Source organism: Mustela erminea, chromosome 4 (genome assembly GCF_009829155.1).
Source record: "Mustela erminea isolate mMusErm1 chromosome 4, mMusErm1.Pri, whole genome shotgun sequence".
Classification (NCBI taxonomy): domain Eukaryota; kingdom Metazoa; phylum Chordata; class Mammalia; order Carnivora; family Mustelidae; genus Mustela; species Mustela erminea.
In genome coordinates, this window is record NC_045617.1 from 1638040 (window position 1) to 1659317 (window position 21278).

The following is a 21278-nucleotide window of genomic DNA, read 5'->3' on the forward strand; positions in this document are numbered from 1 at the left end:
GCAACGCAGCCCACAGACAGGCCGCGGGGTTGGGGTCCGCTGCGTGGGCTTGAGGCCACCTTGTGCACCGCGGCGGCCGGCTAGGCGGGGGCCCAACTGCTGACGGGGCTCCGGGCCCCGTGGGACGCGCGCACGACCCGCACCGTGTGTGCCGTGTGCGCGCCGCGCACTCCGATGCCGGCTGCTGCTCCCGGACTGGACCGGGACCTGGGCCGGGGGCGGGGCCGCCACACTGGCCAGAGTGGCAGGGTGCTGCCGCCCGCTGGCCCCTGTGTCCCTCCCACCACTGCCTCTGCCCAAGGCACGGATCCAGACAGCCGCTGGCCTGCACCTGCACCTGCACACAATGGGTTGCCCGGTCCAGGCCGACGCCGGCCACAGCTGGGTTTGAAAAGGCTTCCTGCGAAAACGAAGGCGCACTGGCTCCTGCGCACATTTTGCGCGGACTGCATACCGCCAGGCGGCTTGCCGGACACGTGCCTAAGTAGAATATGCTGGAACTTCTTTCTGTTTGCCTCTTCTCGTCCGCCGCAGCTGCAGGAGAACAAGGCCCCGTGCTATGGGGCGCCGGACCTCCGCCTTGACCGGGAGGGTGCGGGAACCCGCTCCCAGGGGTGAGGCTGTGGCTGCTCGGCTTCTGAGTCTGGTGCTGCCTGGCAGTCCATGGCGCCCCAACTCGGGCCCTGGGGGAGCAGCCCCTGCAGGCAGCCGCGTGAGGGCTGCGAAGGGGTCTTCGGTGGAGGGCCCTGGTCTCCGGAGCCCTCGGCTTCTGCTGTCCTGGCCCTGGGTTCCTGGTGTCTGCGGGCGGCGGCCTCTCTGCACAGGGGTCTCCTCCACTGGCGACAGCCCTCCTGCTGCAGAGGTAAGTTGCCGGGAAGGGCCCGCGCCCGGAGTTAGGTGGGGTCCCCCTGGGCCGCCCGGAGCACCCTGCGCACCTGCCGTGCACAAACGAGGGAGGAATTGGGTGTGTGTCCCCGTGGACCGCCTCCCTGCATCTGCGGCCGGACACTTGGAACCAGCGGCCCCGTCACTGACGCTGCAGGCACTCCTGACTCGTATCTGTGGAACCAACGAATGACTGTGCCACAACTTTGAACGAAGCGGCGGGAGCAGTGCACTGAAGCCCGTCCCTCGGCGTCTCCTCTCTGGGCGACGCTGTGCTACGGGTGACCCTGGCACCGAGGCCGTACTGAGCTGCTTCCCTGACCATCCGACTGCACTGCCCCACGGGCGCCGCCTCCAGATTTCTGTGGGGGTTTGACCTCTTGCCAGGCCTGGTGGGGGATCCCGCACAGGGGGTGGAGCTAAGCCGGGCTCTCTGCCCCTGCCCACCCCCAATCCGGTCCCCAGGGCGCCCGGCACTCTGCAGTGCCTGGTTTCTGCGACGCCCACGACGGAGAGCCCCCGTAGGTCTTCACCTTCGTGAGGAGCGACAGAACCCTGGTCCCAAGAGCCGGACTCCATGACTAGGTTGTCCTCCGGAACCTTGGAGCACCGTTCTGGGCACTCAGATCCACAACCAGTGAGTGTCCCCATTCGGTGTGTAGGCAGCTGGGCCGACCCCAAAGCCTCCCTGAGCCTCGGCAGCCCTAAGACGTCCCCACTCGCCACCCCTCCAGGAAAGCTCTTCCCAAAATTCCGCGGCAGCATCCTCCCCAGCACGCCTGCTCTGGGGCCTCGAAGGAAGGTGGGCAAGGTACAGGGAGCACAGAAGGCAGCCCCCGGGAGAGGTGGGGCCAGGGCCCCTCCAGGCCGGCTGGAGCTCCCAGCTCCCTTCTCGCGGCCCCTGTGTGCTTCAGGACCCCCTGCCCCCCATGAGCCACCTCGGGCGGGTCTTTCCCGCTATCACATCGCCAGGACACCTGGTCCACACAGCTTCCCAAGCTTGGGGTGAGTTTAGGAATTCGAGACCGTGAAGGGGCCTTGTGAGTCTGTGTGACCATAGGGACTAGGGATGTGCCAGCGGGTGGTGCAAACGGGGATGGGGAGCTGAGCTCAGGAGAGCAGGGCCAGAGTCGCCTGGGGCCTCTGTCAAGCTGTCTGCACAGTCAGGACAAACTGGAAAGAGCATCTGACACAGACCCTCAGGGGACCTTTCGAGAATGACCACACAGGCAGAAGGGGACAGGGGGTGAGGCTGCTGATCACAGATGCGATTCTGCCTGCCAGACTGCAGCCACAGCAAACACTTAAATACATACAAAGTTTATTAAAAATAGATTGCAGATGAAGCACAGTAGAAATGGGGAGGTACAGCAGCTGTGACGGCCACAGTGACGCACAGTCCTGAAAAGCACGTGTTCACATCTGACCCATCACTCGAGGGCGGCCTGGCCCACCTGCCCACAGGCCTGACGACACACGCACACACACCCCGTATGCCAGGATCTACATGTACTTGCAGGTACTTAGGTGTGTGTATTAACAGAAAAGTCACTCATCTGCGTCTTTTCATCAAAGAAAGCGTGGATTTTGTCCCCGTAAGGTGGCCAGTGTTCGCGAGCGCCCCAGGCAGGGCCTGCTTTTCCTGAAGCCTCCAGAGCAGACACACACATCCTTCATCAACACAGTGCCGCCACGTGACTCCCTTAGACAAGGGAACGGTGAGAGCCCACTTCCAGATAAGAACCCTGATCGACATAAGAATATTTACACTCACATTTCAGTGATTTATCGTGCAGCTCTCATTAAAGTGATTTCTACGGCTAGAAAGCCTCCCTCTTCTATTTCAAAGTGTGCATTTCCCTAACATACGTATCTGTAAGAGAACAATCTGGTAGAGAAGAATCATCGAGATCCTACAGCAGGGCTCGTCACGGAAGAGGTTTGCACATTACCACAAGGTAATTCAGCACTGTCCGAGCACACGGGATGAAACCAAGTGAGCTCCGTCTCCCCAGCTCAGCCACACGATCACAGCTGGGGGACAACAGTGATCACCAGTGACTCACAGGAAAATTAAATAACTTTCTATTTGATGTTTAAAAAAAAAAAAAAAAAAAAAAAGGCTTGAACTGCCGCATGAGTCTGTCCGACATTTTCAGTCACAGACACATGTCAACGAGCCTTCCATCCGCACAGCCCGCGGCCGCCACTCGGCCCTCCTCTGCAGCCCATGCTCAGGCGTCCCTAACCACCCACCCCTCTCCGATGCTTCCGCTTCTCCCCGCACCCATACGGCCCAGCTACACGTGCTCGTTTCAGGGTCCCCTGAAGAGTCGAAATCCTCTGAGAACTAACTTAACTGCCATCTTCAAGATCACCAATGATGTATTAGTCTAACAATACTCTGGCATTTATAAAAATAAAATATCCTAAGCTTAAATCCTCAAAATTGTCTTCTTGGAGCATTTTTAAAAAATCATGTATGTAGAATATCCCAGGAGGGCTGTCCCCACAGGGAAGGAGGCCGGGGCAGGGGCCTGACAGGCACCACCTCCCTTTTGGGCTATGTGGGTCTGAGCTGCTTGGGGACCACCCACGGGGGGCGGGTGAGGGGGGCCGTCCCCCAGAGGCTCTCTCTCCTGGAAGGGGACAGGTCGCCCTCTGCACACACGGTCTGCAGCTACTCCCCCATAGTGCAAACAAGGTCTGGGCAGTTCAAACTGGTCCCCGCCCTGCGGCCGCAGCATGCACGCACATGGCCTGTCTGCAACACGCAGGGCTGGGGGGGAAGACATGTCCCCACTGTGCTCTCCTGCCCTGCATTCTCCCCTCTCCCACTCAGACTTAAAAAAAAAACAAAAAACAAAAAACTTATCTTCCTGTGAGTCAGGTAATTAAGAAATGAGACAGTGTTTACATCGTATAAATGATCATCTCTTGGTGAAAGAAAAGAACTTCTCGGAGCAGGACCGTCTCTGGGGCCCAGCCGACTCCAAAATGGTGCTTCGGTGACTCGGGCACGCCGGTGCGGCCTCCTCGCCGAGCCCGTCCTCTGGAGCCGTGCCCCCAGGACCCTGGGGTGGCCTGGGCACCTCATCCTTGGCTCATTTTGTGTTCAGTTCGTTTTCCAATTCTGTCAATTTACGAGAGGCTTTTACTTTGTTGGACACATCTTGACCTTGTGAAAAAAGACGCTGGCGCTCTTTGAATGTCAAGTTTTCAGGGGCTCCCGAGCTTCCAGGCAAGTCGGCTTCGTGGCTGCAGTGGAGGAAATGCAGACATCACTGGTCAACGTGGGTCAGCTGCTACTCCCACTCAGTCGGTCACTCTACGTAAGGGACAATTAAGTACTGTTCCAGGAGGGAGACTCACTCCTTGTTAACTTTGCCATTACCCTTCCCATAAACACAATCACTGGGGCTGTCGTCAGACACGTTCTCCTGACTAAGCTGTTGACTTTCTCCAGCCATGCCCAACTCTCGAAATGCAGGTCCCTTCAATTGGAGCAGTTCGGGGATTCTTCCCAAGTGAGTTTAACTAAAGAGGTACAGCTTAAAAACACGGACTTGGAAGGAGCCCACATGCACCTGAGAAACGTCTCTCAGCAGACCTACTTTAACAAGTTGCTATAAGACCCTACACATTCCTCGGGGACTCAATGTCAGTGTTCTAAGAATGGTCTGGACTACAGGCTAGGTGAGGCACTCGGTGCAAACGAGGCCCACTCACTGCGTGTGTCCTCAGGGCTGGACTTGGGCAGGCTCGCAGCTGTCTGGACACTGCCCCAGACTCCCCGCCCTCGCCGGTGGAAGCACACGGCAGCACACCCAGCTCCCACGCAAGTTCGCACCCGGAAGCCCCACAGCCGCAACCCCATCTGAAACACAGCTCTACGGCAACGCAGAACCAAAGAGCCTGCGGGCTCCCCGGCTCGCGAGCAATGAGAAACATCTGAGGGCATGATGAGGTCTCTGTCTGTTCGCTCTGGCCTCCTGCAGACCAGCCCAGCCGTAAATACCTTTTAGACGGTCTCTCTCTCGGATCCCGGTAAGCATCGTGGGCCCCAACAGCTGTCCCAGCCGATCCCATGTAAGAGTTGGGTCCTTTTCCATAAAAGAAAAAAATCAAAGTTAAAGTGCCTGCGCAATTTTTAAAACTACTCACGATCAAGATGCAGTGCCACAGAGGAGAACGCAGAAGCCGACAGAAGGCCAGGGGATCTGAAGCTCGCGGCGCTCGGTGGCCCGAGGTATGGCCTGAGCATGGCGCTCCGAGCCAGCCACGCCGTGGGGACGGGCGGGCATGGCCCACGCCTTAGGCAGCAGCAGCCAGACGGGGCACATCAGTTAAGATGCATAACTGGCATAATTAGCAAGAATTCACAGGGAAACCCCACAGAGGACTGACTCAAATGGGGAGACTGTGAGACGCTCCTGACATGAAGGGTTTCCTCACAAAGTGACCGAAGGCAGGGCCGCGCCTCCAGCCTCTCTTTTCGGGACGGCCACGGAAGCTTTCTGCTACATACATGGCTACAGTTACCAAGACAAAACACAAAGTTTCTGAGGCACAGGAAACCCCGTGTTTGATTAAAATGCTGCAGACACGAAGTCACCCGACGCCGGACAGCAAGCTGTGCGGAGGAGGAGCACGCAAGCCTGTGGGACACCGGCCCGGGCCCGGCCCCGCGCCCAGCCCAGCCCCCGGGGTGACAGGCAGTAGCCGGCAAGGAACACCTCCGCGTGCGTATCCACTCCAAAGGCGTGTTCAAGATCAAAAGAGATGATGCAGATACAAAATTTAAAATGTATCCAAATAGACTACCACCACTAATGATATACTATTTAAATCACAGTGCGTACCAGTGCTGATGTATTCTGTTAATTTTAACATCAGCAAGAAAAAAAAATCCACGCTAGCAGCACGTTTTACATACAATCCCACCAAGCTGTAGCAATGTGTGCCCAAGACACCTGGCGAATGCAGATGGTGCTGGGCGTGGGACCAGACAGGCCGCAGAATTCGCGCAGTGCCTCAGCGTGGAAGTTTTCCTTCTCAGCAGCACGAAAATGACCCCCTGCCAGTGTTCTGGGCACAGGGACGCGCAGGGCGGCCCCCCGCTGGCTGGCCGCGCCTCCTCGGGGCACTGCATCTTTCCCGCTCCTTTGCCACGACCTCTGCGATGGCCGCATGCGAAAGCCTCCCCCCTCCCCCGCAAGACTCAAAAGATGACACTGCCCCGCATGGCCATGTGGGGTCACCCACACTGGACCTCCACGGCCGTTATCAGCAGAGCGCAATTCTTTAATTTTAATTCTACATTTTCCTTGTTTTAGAAAATGTGTTGCATCTTTTGAGCTTTGTTGTAAGAATGATACTTGCTTCTTCCACTGGTAATTTTCTTCAGAATTTTCAAAATTAATCAGAATATCACATCCTTTCAGTGGACTGTGGATGAATTAATTCTGCACATTCCAAGTAATCTTCAAAAGAGCTCTAGTCAAAGAACATTTTCTAAAAACATGTTGCTACACTAGAACGAGACACTCTGTTCCAACTCGCACCCCGATCCTGCTCCTCAGGCAGCCAGTGGAAGAAGCCAGTCCACCCCAGGAGCATGCGGAGCGCTCACGACAGAGAAATGAGCTGAACCCAGCGGCGCAGCCTCGCGAGGGGGGTGGCAGTGAGGGGGTCAGAATCGCGCTGATGGGGTGCATGCGGCTTCGTACTGTACGAAGGCAGTCTTCAGAGAGGCACGAGCCACCAGACACAGGATGTAACCTGCTCCGATGTGGTCTTTTCAGTGCAAAATAAAGTAAGGGTTAGTGGTCTGAGGGAAAGCCAGGTGGTCAGCAATGAAAACCTAGCCAAACATCGCATCAGCAGCCTTGTCTATGCCACGACACACAACGCGGGTTTTCAGCTTGTGACGTGACGCAAGGGGACAGAGGGCATCTTGCTTCAAAAATGACTACTATCCCAAAAACGTCTTTCAAGATATCAACGACAAAAATTTTATAAGAAGATTGATTCTGGCCGTTGAGTGACTCCGTCTCAATAGGGTATACTGAGACTTCGGGGCAGGTCAAAGCTCTGACGCTCACGGGAAGAGATCCGGGCAGAACTCGTTTGTTCTGGAAGAGCCAAGGTCACCCATGTTTTTGATTATTCAGCCTTCAGAATCCTGAGTTCTGGGCATGACACCAGGCGCATTTTAAAAGACCCTTGTGTCCGCGAAGACTACTAAATCTGACCATATTTACTACCAGCATTCTAATTTTAAGCTAGTAAGAGGAACCTGGTATTTGGATATTTTAAACATCCCTTCCAGTGCCGTCTTGGACACTGGTTAGGGTGGATGCGCCTGTGGGCAGGATCAGTCATGCTGGTCCTCAGAGACTGTATTAACTCAAGGCAACTGTGTGCCTGTCAAGGTCTGGGTACGAGGACCATGACGTGCAGGAAATGTCACGTAACAGGCGGGAACAAAGCCAGTGAGAGGGAAAAGGAGTAATTTCACGATGGCTGGGTTCTATATCTCATTAAAGCAGGACCATCAGCTCAGTGTGGCACCAACAACTCCGTCGCAACTACCACAGAAAGTAGGGGTTGTGTGGTAAAACCCTGCCACGGGGCACATAAGCCAAACGGAAAGTTCTACTCATGTTAAAGAACAGAAACTAGCCCGTGACCGTGACACTGCTGCAAGAACAGCTCACTCTTGATCTTTAGACACCAAGATGTGTTACAAAAGCATGTGTTCGACCAACTAGAAGTTATCTGAAGAGGCAGTGAACGGAGGCCAAGACCAACAGTATTTCAAGTGATCAGGGAGTAACGGAGGGCCAGCTGCTGCCGGCGGGTCCGAGGGACAGCTCCCTACAGGTGGAGAGCTGGGGAGCTGGGGTAGGTGCTAGAAGGACTCTTAGCACAGACAGGACAACAAGAGGGCAGGGGAAGATCACCACGCTGAGGCCAGTGATCAGGTGAAATCACATTCCAGAGAGAGTGCTGATTGAGGGGGCCCACAGAGCAGCGGGGGGCAGAGTCCCGATTTTAATCAAGAGGATAAAGAGGGCTTGATTTGCAGTCCCACGTTTTACCTCTACCTTTCGAGTGGCTGGGCTGGTAGAAGCCTGGTTTTTTTGGAGGGGGCAAGGGCTGGCCTGCTCTGTGAGCAGTACTGTTGGCACGGGCCGAGGGTGGCTGGAATGAGTTGGAGAGAAAGATGCCATCGGAGGCTGGGCGCGGCGGGCAAGGGGGCTGCTGTGGCTCGGGGGTGGCGGGAAGCAGAAGGTGCCCGTGGGACTTCCTCGTGCCAGCGTGCTTATCCTGACCTGCCAGACTGCAGGGCTCCTCCTCCTCCTCCTCCTCGTGGTACGAAACGAGCCTGGCGGTGTACAGGGAGTCTGGGGACAGGGCCGGGGCCTGGAGGGAGGAGGCGGTCCGCTGAGGCGGGGGAGGAGGGGCGGCGGCCGGAGGGGACGGCGACGGGAGCTCATAGCCCCGCGGGAGCGGAGGTCTGCACAGACCCGGCTCCTCGGGCTCCAGCAACCTGCGCTCGGCCTCGGCGTGCTGTCTGCGCCTCTCGGCTTCCAGACGGCTGTAGTACCCTTCTTCCTGTCGCCTCTGCAGGCGGAACAGACAAAAAGTACAAGAGTCAGAGTCAGGAGGGGACATCAGGGCACACGAAAGGGCGCATTTACCCTCCGTACCCCACCGCCACACTGATTGTGAATCCAGGGGACCTTTCAACGTAACAGTCTACGACACGACTGGGCTGATCCCCTGGATACTTTCATCCTGTCACGGGACCATCTGACCTGGAACCGCCCCCATGCACGGAGCGCGGGGACTCTATGTACTCCCGGGCTCCAGCTTCCGCTTACTTAAGCGCCACTGTCCCCGTCCCTAGACCCAGAATTCTCTGCCTCTCGGCCTCTCTCCTTCTGTTCTTGCCGGAGATTAACTTACCTGTGACTGCTCGGTTTAAAGACAAAACAAACCCCCCAAATAGCCTCTCGCTGGCTCTCTAGAGCCAGCACTTGCGAGCACAGAGGCCCGCACACCAGCTTTTCCGCCGCACCCCGGGAGGTCGGGGGCGGCCCCTCCTTGACCAGAAGGACCATTAAGTCACCTGGTTTCTTTCCAGTTATTCAGAGGGAAGTTAACCCAAAGCATCAACTGTAAAAAAAAATGACTCATTTTCTCAAGGCAACAGTCTTAACAAATATGCTTTCCACAGTTCTTAATTTATAGCTTGGATCGTAGCAGCCTCCCTGACAGACAGAAAATGAGAGAGCCAGGCGTTAACAGCGACAGCAACACGGAATTCAAATATATTTGGACACGTACTATACATTTTCTTCTGACGTACATCTGCACACACTACAGTTGACAGAGTTGAAATTATTTTCACAGTAAAAAAGGCAAGAGCACGGTTCTGTTAAAGATTGACAAAAGCTGTCGAACACAGGAGGGAGTGAGCATGAGAAGGAGATCCCAGACAGAAAGCCGCCCTCAGCTGGGAGCACGCAGGGCTGCGGAACGGGGCGACCTCGCCGCGCGCTCACCAGAAGAGCGCTCACGCGGGCCCCAGCGGGCTCGGGGACACACGTGCTGGCCGCGCTGCTCGCGCTCCTGCCCTGCGTCCCCAGGAGCACACACGCCCCGGACGGCAGTGCCCAGCCCTTCCCCTTCTGAGGAGGGGAAACCGTGAGGACGCGTGCCAGCCCCGGGCAGGGCCCTACACCCAACTTCTCATGCCATCTTCTCACTCTGTGTGGAGACATTCTGAAGGAGAGACATCTGGTACCTCATTTCCTTCACAAAGTTAAGTGTGTGAGGGGGACTCCACTCCAGAATGGCCTGGATGACCTCTACATCAAGGGGTCAGGAATTGTAGTGTGACACGGAGAACATTTTAGGAGGAAACCAAAATCCCCTTCAGTTACACGGAGAGCAGGTACAAGTGCATACCCCACAATTATTCTACTGCAAAAGAATGGCACGTTTTCTGCAACAAAGCAAGCCCATCAACCGTGGACATTCTGTATAAAAAATAGGTTATTCAGCTTGTTTTTACAGTGAGCACTCAAGTCTAGAAGCAGTTCCTAAGACACAAGCGTACTTGACACGATCGTGTGTTGTGAACACACAGGCTGCGAAGACCGAGCAGCCCACAAGTGTCCCCAGGGAAGATGCGAGAAGGCGTGCTGCTCCCGCGGCAGGGCTGTCCCTGCTCCCACGCACGGCGGCGGGTCTGTGTGGGTGCCTGGGCGGGCGGAGGCCACCCACAGCCCAGGGACAGCAAGACCACATGCACCACAACGGAGAAGTCGAGGGGCTCACGTTCTGGAAAACTGATTTCGATTCTACTTATCGTGACACCAGGTAAAGCGCCAAGGGAGACCTAACCCTGAAAGCTCAGACTCCTTCAGAAAACTGCACAGCTACTGGGACCCGGCCTTTGACGAGAATATGACGACAGACTTTAAGGAATGGTGAAGGTCTAGAAGACGCAGAAGTCGCGAGTTCCCACACAGGTACGGGTGCTACCAGTATTGACTCTATGTGCGTTCACGTGAGTCTCATCGCTTCTGTCAATCTTGCTTTCGCTCGTCACAGATCCGCACAGATTCTACCGCTACAAAAAGCTTCCTGAAAGTTCCTGTTCGGGGCGGGGAGGAGGGCGCTCTGCGAGTGCAGCTCACTGGACTACCAAAGGAGCGACGAACGGAAACCGAGCTCCTCTCCATCGGCAGCCGGGCGCTCCCGGCCGCCCTCCACAGAAGGGAGGCAGCGGCGGGGCAGGCTTCTCCTGGCCCGTGTCCAGGACGAGCAAGCCCTGCGGGAGGGCCCAGCCGGCACACGCAGCAGCAGGCCGCGGGCTCCCTCTCTCAGAATTGGTCAAATCAGTTGTCATGTTAAAATCCAACTTAAAAAGAGTACTTTCATAAAAAAAAATCCACGTACGGAAACCAAGTCGTAACTCAGGATATTTATCAGATCGTATCCTGGCTGAATTCTCCTGGAATCGTGTTTTCCGTAAGCCATCTGCTCTCTCTCCCGTCAGCCCGCAGTGAGTGACGTCAGTGAATGATGTCAAGTGCGGGGCGTGAACAGACTGTTACCATGTTCCCGTCGCCTGCCACAGCTCGCGCTGCCCCTTCCTGACTCGCGCACACGCACCCCCTCCCTGTAACCAGCCGGACCACGTCCAGGAAAGGAAGAGACCAGAGTGAGCAGGCGGGCTGCGAGGAGGCCCACTCGCTATAACCAGGCCAACGAGTTCAGAAGCAGGAGAGAGACAAGACTCACAGGGTAAGAGAGTCTGGGCACAGTTCGGAAGAGAGGTGGGTGGGCCAGGTCGGGCTCAAGTGCTGGGTCCGAGAATACAGGTGGGGGTCCAGGCCCTGTTCTGTCCTGTGCGTCTGAGGACACAGGTAAGGTCTAGCCCCTCTCCCCAGCCCATCGATGGGTTCAGGCTAATCTGGTAAAGGTCTAAGCTGCCCCTAGAGGACCATAACCTTTTCTTCAGCATCTCGCTTTGTTCTCTCCTCCTCCTGGCGGCGCCGCTCGTCCTCCTGCCTGGCGCGGTCCTCGGCTTCCCGCTTGCGCATCTCCTCCAGCTGCTGCTGGCGCCTCCGCTCCTCGTCCTGCAACTGACAACACAGCGCCTTGAACTTCCGCTGCGCGCGCCGGCCGTGTACGGCACACGGGGCACATGCGACACACGCAGACACACACACAGGGTTAAATACGAGATAACCAGGTTAGAATCACTGTTGAAGGACAGTAAAACACACACATCTTAGAGCTCTACAGTTTCAAAATTAAGTTACCTAAGGGTGTGGTCCCCACAGTCCATTAATTTTCCCATTAAACTGTGGCTCAGAGAAGGAAACCGTCTCCTGCATTTGCATGTTAAAGGAGCACGGTTCTTGTGTCAGAATAAATGGAAGCTGAACCAGCTCCTGGAAAGCAGCAGACTTGGACAACAGGCGACACCTTGAACGGATGGAACTCTGGAAGCCCTTCAGCCCCCTTGGCCCTCCTCCCCTGGTGCCACCCGGCCTGTGCTCCAGAGGACTCTGGCGCGCCGCCGCTGGCTTCCCTGGGGCCAGCACACAGCTCCGGCGGGACGGGAGCGTGCCAGCCAGCCCGTCTGTATCAGCCCCCTGGGCCTGGGCACCAAGCTTCCAGCAGGCTGGCCGTGCCATGTGCTCTCTTTGAACCCTATCAAGAATTCCTTCTCAGTCCGGGGATGCCCTCAAACCTTGAGTCAGAGAACCTGAACCTGAAATTCAGAAGGAACCTTACTGTACCTCTCTTCTGCTCCATCTCCGCCAGGGATTACCCGCTCTGTCTGGGAACCTACCGCCCAGCTCCCCGAGACAGGGCCCTCTCTTTCCAGGTAACTACTGGGCAAAAAGTTCTTCTGGGGGTCTAAAATTCACCACCTGATGGTTTGCTTTCTGTTTTTTTGTCATTCGGGTTCTGCCTTCTTGAAACAACACAAAACAAATTTACTATTTTTCCTTTGCACCAAGCCAATGCTTCAGGATATTTTCCAAAAATTTATGACATAGCCTGTTGTGGTTTCTGGCTCCTTTGTCCTTCTGGTCAGATTTCTCTAAGTACTGTGGCTTCGGGGCACCTCTGGCCGGAGCCCTTCTGTCGTTACAGTCCAGGATAAAGGCAACTTTGAACCCCTGCTTCTCAGTTTCGGTCATGTGAGACAGAGCTGGCCTGTAGCAGTGCCCACAGCCCCACACCACCCTCGACATCAAAAGAAGTACATTTAAAATTTAAAAAGTGAAAATGTAACTGAATGGCACCCATTTAAATTGCCAAAAGCACTGTAGGAATCCCTTACATAAAACTGCTCATGGTGTATCTCAGTATTTACAGAATTACTAGTTATTGTATAAAATGTTCACAGCAGAAAATGGAAACCGGACTGAAATCGATTTTTATTTTTTTAAACAAAAACCTAACAACTTCACTCTTGCCCAGTTTCTGTGGAATGAACCCTTCATCTGGTGGGAAAGTAACAAATTAACTTGTGTCCCTAGACTTTCTCATGTCAGTAAATAACACTAAGACATCTTAAGAAAAAAAACAAAAGACAAGTGCCTCATCAAGCAGACAAACCTAATGTCCTCTTTTAGTATAACCGAGAAGTATGCCCGGGAGGGCGGGCAGGGTGGCTTCTGCGGCAGGGGCAGGTGCTGCCGCCCGAGAAACCCAGCACCGAGGAAGGACTGTCCGACGTCCCGCTCCAGGGAGGGCAACCCCACGCCCCACTCAGGGCTCACAGCCGGCAGCGTTCTGAAGACTGCTCAAGCATGTTACAGTCGTCGGTCCAAATTATGAGAAACAGTACCCAAGTAAAAGTAACACAATGAAACAGCAACTGAAAATACTAAGGATCCTACAGAAGAGTAACTGATGGAGGAGTGTCAAAGTGCATTCATGAAGTAAGGTCTTCTGTTACCTGAGGAAGCACACATTCATTCATCCTGTTATACGCTCTAGACCTAATTAAAAGCAAGTCTGAGCAAGAAAACCAGTATCCACGGAAACAGCCCACTCCTCCTTCTAAATTAAAGCGGAGTATCATTTTAAGAAATGAGAACAGTTAACATTCTCATAACTGCAGGTACAGAATGTTATCTTATGAATCTGTAAACAGACACTTTCTCTTCAAAGATTTCACTCTTCTAAATCTGGATGCGGGTAAGCGAGGAAAGGTCTCCTGGCTGAGGTTCGTTACCGCCGATCTCCAAAGTGGGCAAACGAGCCAGTGCGGGGAGGACCGAGGCGGACTCTCTCCACGGGGAGCTAAGCTGCTTCACGTCCCCTCATCTTCAAAACACAGACCGTTCTGTTCCTCACACATACGCTGCTTTGCTCTACCCTCCTCCCCCCAAACCACTAAGGACAGAAGAGAATCCAATCTCTTAATTTACTCCCAACAGTAGCTCAGGACGGTGCACTGAGCTGACGTTCAGCACCAAAGGGCAGTTCACCTCGCTACAGACTTCAGGGCTGACGTCCGAGGACAGAAGGCAGACTACGCTCACCCTGCAGTCACGAGCTCACGGTTCCATAGTGACGTGTGTCAAAGCCGTCCGGCAGGAAGGTACATTCAGGGGAACGGATCAGAGCTGACAGACGGAGAATTCTCACAGAATGAACACAAGACAGCTCAGACTGAAGCTCTTCTAAACCAAGAACTAAGCTGGGATTTCCCAGTCCTCTAAGAATGAACGAACTCTGCTCCACTGGGGCGCCGGTCCCCATTTCGCATTTTCGCGTCAACAAAAAAATACGTTTAAAACTATGTGTTTATGACTTTATACCACAAGACACTAACTTCTATCTTGAACTTACAGTAAAAGCCCCATTAAGGGAGACAAGCACATTGAGCTATCGGAATACAAAACAGGGCCAAGGTGTCCCTTACCTTTTGACATTTTCACTCAAAATGTCAGAGCGGGTTGTTAAACCCTGTTGTTAAGCGGGTTGTTCTTAAGAACTTGGGCAAGACTTTTCTGCCTGTGTTCCTACCCATTAAAAATACCTGAACATTTTTAATATCCCCTTCCCCCGTGAGGAACCCCTATGATCAGGCAACTTAATGCCTCTGGGCTTTGGCCCATGACTCCAGGGTCCGGGGCAAGCGCTCAGCTAGGAGCCCCACGCGGAGAGCGCTGAGGGCAGGCTGTCCTCCCTAGGAAAGCTGTCCCCTACCGTGCGGGCAGTCCGCCGGGAGCCAGCTCCCTGCTCTCGGCACAGCCCTGCCTCCGCCTGCTCGGTGGGAGCATGAGGACGAGCTGATCAGGAGCTGCGGGAGCTACGGCTCAGCTGCCCCAACAGTCTGGCGGCAGGGACAGGACGTCACCCACAAGGAGGCCGCATGGCTCCAAGAGCCCAAGACGCGCACCCGAGGTTCTCTTCACACAAGAGCCACATGGGACACAGCAGGGGAGTCTCGTGTTCTGCTCTGGAACACGGGCACGGTGGTCTTACTGTGGACGTGCTCTCTGCATTCCTGGAGTAAGACAGCCCACCCATCAGCTTCCGCTGCCCCCTCCTGTGGCCAGGCGCTCCTGTGGGAAGAGGCAGGAGCAGCCCGCCTCCCTGGACAGGCAGCCCACCACTGCGTTTCCCACGAACTCCTGCTTTCAGTCCAAACCCTCCCGTGCCCAGGTTGCTCGGGCCTGCCCAGTTCCTGCCGTCCTACACGAAGACCAGCCAGGAAGGCAGCTGACGAGGGCAGATCTAGCCTGGGCCTTCGCAGGAGGAAAACAGGAGAGCTACCAAACTCCCTGAAAACATCCCTTCACTGGCACAGGGCCAAGGCGGAGGGGTTTCCCCGTGAGTGGTCAGGTCCCGAATCAGCGGCTGAGCCGTTCTAACGGTACCGAGACAAAGCCCGAGACCAGCCAACACAGAGCCTGTCACACATCATGTCCGTTTCTAGCTGAAAAATGGGTCCTAGCAAGAACTTCACGAGCAGGAAACGTTTCTGTCTAGCAGAATTTGAAATCTATATTAACTGAGAACTCCAGTTAGAATCCTGTCTCCTGGGGCGCCTGGGTGGCTCAGAGGGTTAGGCCTCTGCCTTCAGCTCAGGTCATGATCCCAGGGTCCTGGGATGGAGCCCCACATCGGGCTCTCTGCTCAGCGGGGAGCCTGCTTCCCACCCCGCTCTCGGCCTGCCTCTCTGCCTGCTTGTGATCTCTGTCAAGTCAATAAATAACATCTTAAAAAAAAAAAAAAAAGAATCCTGTCTCCTTGGTGTCTGGTGAATCCCTTCCACACGGGCCTTGCCCCTGCGCTCTACCCGTATCACACGGCTGTCACGAGGGGACGAGGGACGTACGGAGCGATCTGGGAGAGCCGGGGCAACGGAAGCACGAGCTGCCCATCCTGTCACCAGGTAGAAGGGACCCGCTGCCCTTCGCCCACAGCCAGGGGAAGCCACGGGGACGGCTGACCGCCCCCCCCAAAGTGCTGTGGTGAAGGGGAGGGCAGGCGGGGCCGTGGGGAGGCACGGATGAACACAGCACTTCGTGGCCATGGGAAGACTTGGACGTGTCTCTAAGGGACAAGGGAGCCACTGCTGGGTCCTGAGGACTCTGGAGAGCTGACACTTCTTTAAGCGGACCCCTGCACCTGCTGTGTTGAGGAGAGCCTGCACCGGACAAAGGCAGAAGAGGGACTCGGCAAGAAGTCCTGTGCAGTGAGGAGGCGGCAGGGGCTCGGGCCAGTGTGGGTGTCCGGGGCTCAGCTTCTGAGCAAGTGAAGAGGCGCGATTTCTCAGCCGACAGGAACAGGGCTTATGGTGACGAAGGTTCACCAGAAGGTCATTCAAGAGTCTGCTGACACGGACACGGCAGAAGGCACAGGTGAGCAGCTGGACAGGCATTTCGGGGGGAACACACTGGGGTCTGCCACGACCTGACTCCCAGCGGAGGTGAGACATGGACAAGTGCGTACGGGTCTTTGGTCTGAGAGGGCTCGGGCCAGCAGCGCGAGTGGGGGTCTCGGACCGGGAGGCGGCCCTCGAAGAGCAGAGGGCGAGCAGAGCCAGGCCTGCCGAGCCGCTGCCGGACGCGCCGTATGACGGGCACACCGTAGACCCCGCACAGGGGACACTTCTGTGTCTGTCGCTCCCGCCACTGCCTTTCTCCTCTCAGAGAGAGGACCGACACCCAGCAGCGGAGGACTCCCCACGCAGCCGGCCAGCTGACAGGACTCTGCAGATAAGGACACTGCTGGCCGTGCCATTCGTATTCACTGGGGAATCAGGCTAAGAAATGCTCAGACTGAGGTAGTTCAAGTCCATATTAACACTCGACATAGTTACCTTTTAAACAAAGAAAAACTCTGAAGTGTGTCTTTAAAATACAAATCTTGGTGTAACCCTTTCTCCCTGGGCATCACTCCTCTGCACAGAGGCCTCTCACCGGCCCACGGAGCGGGGGACCCCTCAGCCCGTGCGCCGGTCAGCACCCGGTGTGTAAGGGACACCCTGCGCGTGCGCCTGAGCAGCCGACACCGAGAAACCACTCTGAGTGTCCGACCGCCTGCCGCAGGTACACCTCCCCGCACCGAAGTACAGAGGGGACACCTGTGTTTTCTGTGTCCTGTGGGAAGAGTAGAGCTAAAGCAGTGTGCCCCTCAGCCATCAGGGAGGGCAGCTGTGTCTGCGAGCGACTGCTCTTTGAAGCAAACAGTGCCGCGCCGCCACACTGCTTGAATTTAAAGAAAAAAAAAATGAAGACAAAAGGCTCATTTGGTGCCCGGGATTTTGGGACTGCTCACAGTCCCGTGTGACGCTGTCCATATTCACTTGGAAGCCGGCTGACAAAAATGACCTCAAGAGAACGTCACGGGTCCGCCAGCAGGCCGTGACTCTGGCCGACGACACAGGTGACGGTACTTGAGCATCGCCGGCACCGAAAGGCAACCAAACTTCCCCAATACGGACAGTGGACGCACGGAGCTGACAGCAGGAAGGGCTCAGCAATTCTCGGCCAATAGGACACTGCACGGCTGATAAACCAAGTGTGCCCGGGATTATCAATGACAACACGGAGGGTCTGCGGAAGGCCCGTGGGCCACCAGCAGACGGTGCTCTCCTAGAGACTTGCACCTGCATCGGCAAAACAACGTGAACAGGAGTTCATGTGCGTTTCTAATAGTTGATTATTCCAAATCTATCACACCGACGTAGTAAAAATGAAACATTATTTACTGCAAAATTTCTTTCATTTGCTCACGTACTTATGACTACATGAGAATACACGGAATCAGTTTTATGACTAAAACTGAGAAAAGGTCAAAACCATAACAGACAGTACAGTCAAAATGAACGGAGGGAAGCCAAGAGGAACTAATCTAAACACACGGAGAGGCATGCTCTGGAGAGGACGCGGCTGCGCAGCCTGCTCCGGGACACCCCCAGGAACCGCTCCACAGAAACACAAAACCACCACCACTGAAAGGAAAAAGAAAATCAAGACAGGAAAAAAGTACCAAAGAGAAAGAAATGAGAACATACCAAATCTAGAACAGAGATTGCTGGCAGAGCAGTCTGCTGCTGCAGGTAACAGAGAAGGAAAAAAAAGAAAGACGAAGTGTGAAAACACGTTCAGACCTGTCCGCCACCGCCACCGGCGTGTTTGCTGCTCCCGCGCGTTACCGGCGCCTGAAGGACACCCCGGCAAGAACAGCAAACATACACACCGGCTTCCCGAACTCAGAAACAGGAAAATGTCCACAAATGTACTACACACTTGAGTTTCCTTATTTGTTCTTCTAAGTAGAAGAAACTTTAAAAAGCACAATCTCCCTGAGCTCTCTTACTTGGGAGACTAAGAGAGTAATCTTAAACAGGACTAGTGATAAATACACAGATACTTTTAACGAAATCATCGTACAAAACTTTCCAGATGTCACAGTTCATATGAACAGGCTCTGGAACAGTCAGTGTTGAGCCGTCTGGGAAGCCTGGCGGACCGTTAGTGAGAGCTCGCTGTGGAGAGTAAGCGTAGAAATGCCACAGAGCAGGTGCTGACTTTTCACTGGGGGCCAGGGTGACCAAGGTGAAGGTGAATGGTGTCTGCTGGTTCACCAGAGACACCGGCTTCACACGCAGCGTGGACCGCAGCCAACACGCTCTCCTGTTGGCGGGGGTGGGGGGCTGAGACCTGAGGCTGGGAGCGCCCAAGGCTCCTGCGACCACCTCCCGCCACTAGCAGCACAGGAAGCAGAGGACCCTGCACCAAGCACTCAGCCACCATGTGCACAGGGGAGGCCGGGGTCCTGACCCCAGAGTGGAGACTCTGCAAAGAATTTGGACACTGTTAAGTGACCCATTAGTCACCCGTCAGTTGCTCTTTCAAACTTTTAGAATGTTTATTACTGGTGACTCAGATAAACCCGTAAAATCATGTCACAGTTAAGATCTGGGCTTCTGAGACACCGCAGTGTTCCTGCTGAATTTGGGACCGAGTTCCACATACCTGCTGCTGAGAGTATGTGTGTAAGAAGACGTGTGTGACAAGTTTCAGGAAAATAATCTACAGGGCAAACTCGAAAAGGGATCAGACTGGGACTTCACGTATGAACAATGATCTAAGATTAGGCTGCGTCCTGATGTGGAAAGACAGAAACATCGGACTGAACAGGTGTCTGCTCAGACCTCGAGTGGACCGTCCCAAATCCACGCTGCTGCTAGAAACCAGACCCAGAAATCGCGCTCCAGGCTGTCCTTCCCAGGACACGGGGCTGTAAACAAACCCATGGACGTGACCGGTCACTTAAGTGCTGGTCAACAGTTCTCTGGACAGACTAACAAAGACTCTCAAATTTGGCACCTTAAGGGATCTATTGTGTTCTACTAACACGAATTTCACTTCTGTTATTTGATTCGGAAGAACAAGTTACTTTTATCGAGGGGAAACACCCTCGATAAGCCCCGAACTCTCAGTGCCTCTATCCTGCCGCTGAAGCAGAGGAGCTTGGTCTCGGAGGAACCTGCTTCCTGAGAACCAGCGCCCCGTGGAGTCACTGTCTGGTACTGCGGTTCTCAGCAGAGCTCTTTGTCACCGCCGTTCAGGGCTGATAATCGAGACCAGGGGTGAGCGCAGGACCTGCCAGCTGGCCGCCTGGGCGGCTCCGAGGAGCACAGCCCCCTTGCGGCACGGGCACCATCTCCCGCGTCTCCATTGCTGGACCGGGCTGCACCGTGAAGACAGTCTGTACGGCCCACCTGGCCTCAGACTCTCACTCTCTGGCCACTTAAGGAAAGGTTTTGCCAACCCCTGATGAGGATTATTACTGGTTACTAACAAACTAGTGATTATTGACTTGTTTTCTCAACTGAAGCGTTAACGAGAAGCTACCTGAGGAGCCAAGCTCCGTGTGGACGGGGTTGACTCTTCAACGTCTGCACCTCTCACCCTGGCTCGCCCTCCGGGACGCCGGCTAGCAGCAGCGGGTGTGGCACCACACGACAGGCCGGGGCCCTGCGGGACTCCCCAGGAGCCCGGGCACGGCCGCCCCCAAAAGCGCCGTCCCGGGCACGCGCGCCCACAGCACCCGTCCCCTTTACCCTGGCTCTCCGCTCAGCCTCGAGGCGCTGCATGATCAGCATGGTGTCCACGTCGTCGTCCTCCTCGTCCTCGTCCTCCTCGTCCTTCTGTTTGGACTCCTGCAGCCTCTTCTGGAACTGCCACTCCAGCATGAGCTTCCGCAGGCGGTCGCTCTCCTCCGCGCTGCGCTCGGGCCTGCTCTGCAGCTCCTGGATCTCGCGGCTCAGCATGTCCACGATGTGCATCTGCTGCTGCTTCTCCAGCTTCTCCCTGGCATCCCGCTTCCACGGGTCCGGGGACAGGCTGTCTCCCGACGACAGCTCTTCCTTGCTGACCGTGACGTACTGCAGGTCTCTGCGCTCGATCGTGCGGGGCTGCTGCTGGGGTTGTAGCTCCCGAATGACGGTCTCCTGGGGCCTCTGGAGCGTGGAGGGCTTTTCCGGCTTCACGTGGGGGACGGTCCCCGGAGAAAACGGGGCTGGGTTCAGGGACTGGGAGCGCATCTGGCCCAGCTTCCGCTCCTGCTCCCTGCGCTTCCTGTCCCGCTCCTCTTCCAGCCGGGCCTTCTCCTTCTCATACCAGCGCTGGTGCTCCTCTCGCTTCCTGCGCTCTGCAGCCGCCGCCTGAGCAGCTGCGGGTCCCGTCTGGCCGGTGGGAGGCGGAGGGAGAGGCAAGTCCACGGGGATTCCGTCCAAGTCCCCGGCATAGTGCGTGGGAGGCGGCGGGGGCGGCGGGGGCAGGTCTGTTTGGACAGGCTGCGACACGGCCGCCGGCATGGGCTGCACGGTGGCTGGCGTCTTCCAGCGCCCAGGGCCGCTTTTGGTCAGAGTGGACGCGGGGGTGCCTGACTTGGATGAGTGGTCCAGGTGCTCCTGGCTGGAGGTGCTGGAGCCCACAGAGGGGCTCTGATGGATCCACATGTCGCTATCGGACTTGCGGTCCAAGGCCGCCTCGATTCGACGCCGCTCTAGCTGGTAAGCTTTGTCCTCCCGAAGTTCCTCTTGGGAACGGGTAACACGCTGGGAAAAAAAAAAAGGAAACTGTTCTATTTCAGCTGCTTAGAAAAAAATTACTAAAAGTGCATTAATATTTTGTCTTCAGGGAGAAAACATTTTAGGGAAATCGTCAGGGGAGTGCGGAACAGAGGCTGAGACTATCAGCTCTGTGGTTCTATGGCATGCACGAAGTAGGGGCACCATGTTGGGAGTGGGGGACTCAGAGCTTTTCCAGGGAATTTCTTTATCTGTTACAAATACGGGAGAGCTGGGCTTCCCGTCTGCA

The 21278-nt window shown here is 55.6% G+C and overlaps 1 protein-coding gene across 15 annotated transcripts in view; it reads right to left on the reverse strand.

Annotated features, from left to right (window-relative positions):
• Positions 1 to 2977: 2977 nt before the first annotated feature.
• Positions 2978 to 21278, reverse strand: part of AFDN (afadin, adherens junction formation factor) — a 126353-nt gene continuing 108052 nt past the window's right edge. For 7 of the 15 annotated variants that reach the window (XM_032338457.1, XM_032338458.1, XM_032338459.1 and 4 more), the window contains 6 exons: positions 20018 to 21016; positions 17963 to 18001; positions 11415 to 11549; positions 8223 to 8514; positions 4904 to 4988; positions 2978 to 4143 (listed from right to left, as the gene is read on the reverse strand). In XM_032338457.1, the coding sequence (XP_032194348.1) occupies positions 3990 to 4143; positions 4904 to 4988; positions 8223 to 8514; positions 11415 to 11549; positions 17963 to 18001; positions 20018 to 21016 (1704 nt within the window). In that variant the 3' untranslated portion in view covers positions 2978 to 3989. Of the gene's footprint in view, positions 4144 to 4903; positions 4989 to 7988; positions 8092 to 8222; positions 8515 to 11414; positions 11550 to 17962; positions 18002 to 20017; positions 21017 to 21278 lie in introns of those variants that run through there. The other 8 variants (XM_032338464.1, XM_032338461.1, XM_032338460.1 and 5 more) reach the window with 3 other exon arrangements.